The sequence below is a fragment of the Mesitornis unicolor genome, unplaced genomic scaffold (genome assembly GCF_000695765.1).
Source record: "Mesitornis unicolor isolate BGI_N332 unplaced genomic scaffold, ASM69576v1 scaffold7631, whole genome shotgun sequence".
NCBI lineage: Eukaryota > Metazoa > Chordata > Aves > Mesitornithiformes > Mesitornithidae > Mesitornis > Mesitornis unicolor.
The window spans coordinates 19604-23644 of NW_010164398.1; the positions used below are offsets into that span (position 1 = coordinate 19604).

General features: G+C 41.0%; 1 protein-coding gene across 1 annotated transcript in view; it reads left to right on the top strand.

Annotated features, from left to right (window-relative positions):
• Window positions 1-3183, top strand: part of MRPS6 (mitochondrial ribosomal protein S6) — a gene marked incomplete at its 5' end in the record, with an annotated part of 12140 nt that extends 8957 nt beyond the window's left edge. Inside the window, one exon of the mRNA XM_010194301.1 lies at window positions 2565-3183. Coding sequence (XP_010192603.1) covers window positions 2565-2745 — 181 coding nt within the window. The remainder of the gene's footprint in view (window positions 1-2564) is intronic.
• Between the last annotated feature and the right edge of the window lie 858 nt (window positions 3184-4041).

A 4041-nucleotide genomic window follows, 5' to 3' on the forward strand; every position in this document is an offset into this window, starting at 1 on the left:
AATTAAATTATTGAGAAACGATGGGATTAAAATGGTGCAGCAAAGTGCACGGTTTGCAGTGTGAAGGGAAGGGGGCATGAAAGTGGTGGTGGATCACCAGCTGGAATTTCTCCCCCCATCCTCCTTTCTGTTGTTTGCAACCGTGCAAGGATTTGGAAGGCTTCTTCCCAAGGAGAAGAGTTAAGTGTCATCTGTTAAATTTACCAGTGGCTTTTAATGGCTTTAGCAGAAAAGGCGACTTCCCCTTTTTAAGGGGTGTGCATCCTTCAGATGAATTGTCCAAGCTTAAAATTGTTTTTCTCCCTAAACTTTTAACTGTGTTGTATCTCTTAATTCTAGACACCAGAAAACGGTAGGCAGTTCAGTTTTTCAAATATATTAAGCCAAACCTTGTTCCTCATTGAAGCCTGCGAGGATTTGCAAGGAGGACCGAGCCCACTAGAGTTCCTCCAAATCCTTCTTGAGGCGAGCCATTCCTGTGCCTCTCAGTAGCCTTGCTGCAGTTGGAGAAGCAGCATCTTTGCTGACGTGACCTGGCACCGAAACCTTGGCTCCATTGACGCTCAGCAGCAACCCTCACCAGCTGGGCATCTGGTCTGCGGGACGCCTCGCTTCCTCACGGGAGGGAGATGTTTTGTCATAAGGCCTCTCGCATACCAGAGTTCAGTGCTTCAGTCTGGTCTTTCTGGAAGAGACTTCGCAGCCGAATTGTGGCTGTCGACGCAGATGCCTGCGTAAGAGTTTCAGCGTGAGGTTGTCTGGCTAAGGAGAATTTTCTTTGCCATATTTTCCATGGGTGGATTCCACCTCTGTGCTGCAATCCAGCACACGCTGCTTGAGTAATTTCTGGCCTGTTGGGTCTCCTCTGTGTGTGATTGTGTTGGTGTTACTTCGTGTAGCACATTTAGTTGAATGAAAGCAGCATGAGGAACAGGAGTATCTCTGTTGCGGATGACCCCATCTTCTGTTCAAACTCCCAGTTCAGCTTCTGGGACTCGCCATCAAGATTACCTTTATGGACTGTGAAGTGTGATGCTTATGCTATAGTTGACTTAATAATAATACAAACTCCTTGCAGAACAAAATCCTTTATGTTAGGTACAGTTTTTAAATCAAACTGGGGTCCCTCATCCTGCTTGGGTAATATGACTTCATTTAAAAGATACCACTTTCAGGTTATACTGGTGCTTCATGGGGAGGTGTGTGTGAGTGGACTAGGAGGAAAGGGGAGCTTTGATAAGAGGATGAGTGAAAATTAAAATGAAATAGCTAGGTGGGAAGTGCTGTGCTGTACATTAGTATTTAAATTACTGACAGTCCTGGAAATGAGGTGAGTGGTTAGTTCTCTTTGGTAGGATTTCTGAGACAGTTACAGTGTCTTTTTACTCTGCTGTAGTTAGTGCCATGCCAAATGCAGACAAAGTTATTAAAAAGTGTTCTGATTACAGCTCAGTTGACAATGCTGGTTTGCTCACAGCATTTCAAGGGAGGAAAGATGGCCAGTGACATGGGTTGCACCTCTCACCTTAAGAGATGGAATCTGAATTTGGATATCTGAGGTTAAGTTAGTGCGTGGTCTGTAGATGTGTCCCTTGTCTGAAATGGGGCTCATGCAGCGCAGTACACCTCTTCACTTGTTCAGGTGTACTGGAGTTTTAAAAGCCTCTAGCAAAATTGTAGTTGAGCTCCATGAAGAAGGTGCACTTCTTCAGCAAAGGAGTTTATTGCAGAAGTAACCTAAGATATTAATGGGGAGCAACATTCTCCTTCCTGTAGGTAGGCTTTTCTTTATCAGTGTTAAAGATAGCTGTGTGGTGAACACTAAGTGCTTACCTGGAGCAGCGTGCTTTAATCGTGTTGTGCATGTGTGGAAGTGAGACCTCCTCAGTCCTGCCAAGGTCAGCACGACAGAGTGGTCCTCGAGTGCCAGATGGGCAAGTGGGCATTGCCTGTATGCGGCTTCAGCTCCCGCCCTCAGATTGAAATTCAAGCCATGTTCACATCAAAGATGTGCCCAGTCTGGGATAAGTTAATCTCCTTGTGTTTCTTTTGCTGTGTTGTTTTTTTTTGTTGTTTTTCTTTTTTCTTTTAATTTCCAGTCATCTCCAAAGCAGAACTTGAAAGGAAGAAATGAGCCTGTATGTATATAAGCTTGAGATGTTTCACGCTTGCATCTGTTCCCCAAAGAAACAATGTCATGAATTCAAGGGAGGAGGATGCGTGTTGTAACTGGGAGGAGTGTGCCACCCTACCTTTTTTTAAAGACTGTTCAGATCACATGTGGAAATGAATGGAATAGGTGCAAGAGAAGTAAGCGCTCTCTAATCTCCTTGGGTAAACAGTGCTGTACAACAGAAAGAAGTTCAGGCTGAGCCTTCTTCAATTGAATTTTTCTTATTTGAATACAAGATAAGACTGAGCTTTTATTTCAAATTATTCTGGTACCAAAACGTAAGAAAAAATTAGAAATTTTCATTTAAGAAATACCACAGAACACTTACTTGAATTAAAGTTGTTGCAGTACAGGTATTTTCTCTTTATTGTGTGTATGTTTCTCATTGCAGGTATTTTTTGATAGACTTAGAGGCCCCACCTTCGATTGTATCGACCATGATGGATCATTTAGGACGTGATATTGATGTAATTAGACGTGCTTTTATAAAGCATCCTGTGTCAAAGACAGAAGAATGCAGTGGCATAATCCCAGTCAACTTTGAAGATAAACTAAGTGCCAAGAAGAAGTGAATATTCCAAATAGCCTGTTTGAAACTTTTTAAAAAAGTTTTTATTCCTGCTTTAGAAAACAATTTTAATAATTCATGTCCATCAAAATAATCAGTTTTGGCCATGTTATGTGTGTGGTGTAGTATACTATCTTAAGTTATTGTAACGTTTGAGGTTTGTTTTGTTGAAAATAATTTCAGTAGATTTAATCTGTATACTTATCTTGCCATTTGACAACTCTGAAAATTGATTTTCTTTCCTCTTAAAGCATTACATTTATAATGAAGATTTATCCATCATCAGAATGCTAAAAATAGAATTCTTTTCTAAAGACAGATTACTTCAGAATATGTATATTTACATAAGAGATTAAAAAGTCTACAGTGCAAATATAGCAGTATAGGATGTGATTTGTGGGAGGGGTTTTTTTGCTTGTTTTTGGAAAAAAGGTAATAAAAGCGTGATTAAAAATAAAATGACTCATTTTTTGAAAGCAGAAAAGGTGCAAATAGCTTACACTGCCAAAAGACATGTCATACTTCTTTCTTTGAGGTACAGGTGAAAAATTACTCACTCTAGAAGAGGCCAGAAACTTCCAGGTGGCAGGTTAGAGAATAACCGTGCATATGTATGAACAGAAGAATAAAAGATCCTTTGGTTTATGAACAGCTAGGCCTAGATGGAGACTTCAAACCAAGAAAAACTGTCAGGCCAAAGATCTTAACACATATTTTGTCTTTCTTATCCTCTTGCGAGAACAGGAGGAAAAGCAATGTGGGTGGCAGATGATGTCGATGTAGTATGGCCTCCTGCAGGTCAGACATAAATTCAGTAGTTTCCAGAGGATCTCCGTGTTTCCCCCATGCCACTGAAGGGATACAGTGGCTGTTTCCCCTTCCAAAGGAGTGCGTGTGCATAGTTATTTCAGTAGAAGAAAGTAAGTTGACACTGATAACGTTGTGTCTTTACGTGAAGGAGATGGATGTTTTTCACCTGAATGATCTTCATCCCGCAGCAGCCTCCCCTGGCACTCCAGCCTTTTTCTTTGGGAAAGGCCAGGCCGGAGGCCAAGGTTGTATTCCCAGAGATCTGTGATAGGTCTCATTGATGTGACTACTCTAGCTTGCTATTTCATCACAAATTTGTCTCTCTTTTTGTTGTGGAGATAGCAGGGTAAATTTTAGGGGAAGTGCTGCTTTTTTTCCTTGGATACAGAACTGTGGGGGAAAAAGAAGTGAGAGTTTCTTGGGAGTATCTTTTTTAGAGGAAAAAGTGTTTTAGGATAAATGAAAAAAAAATTTTAAGAGCAGACTGTCA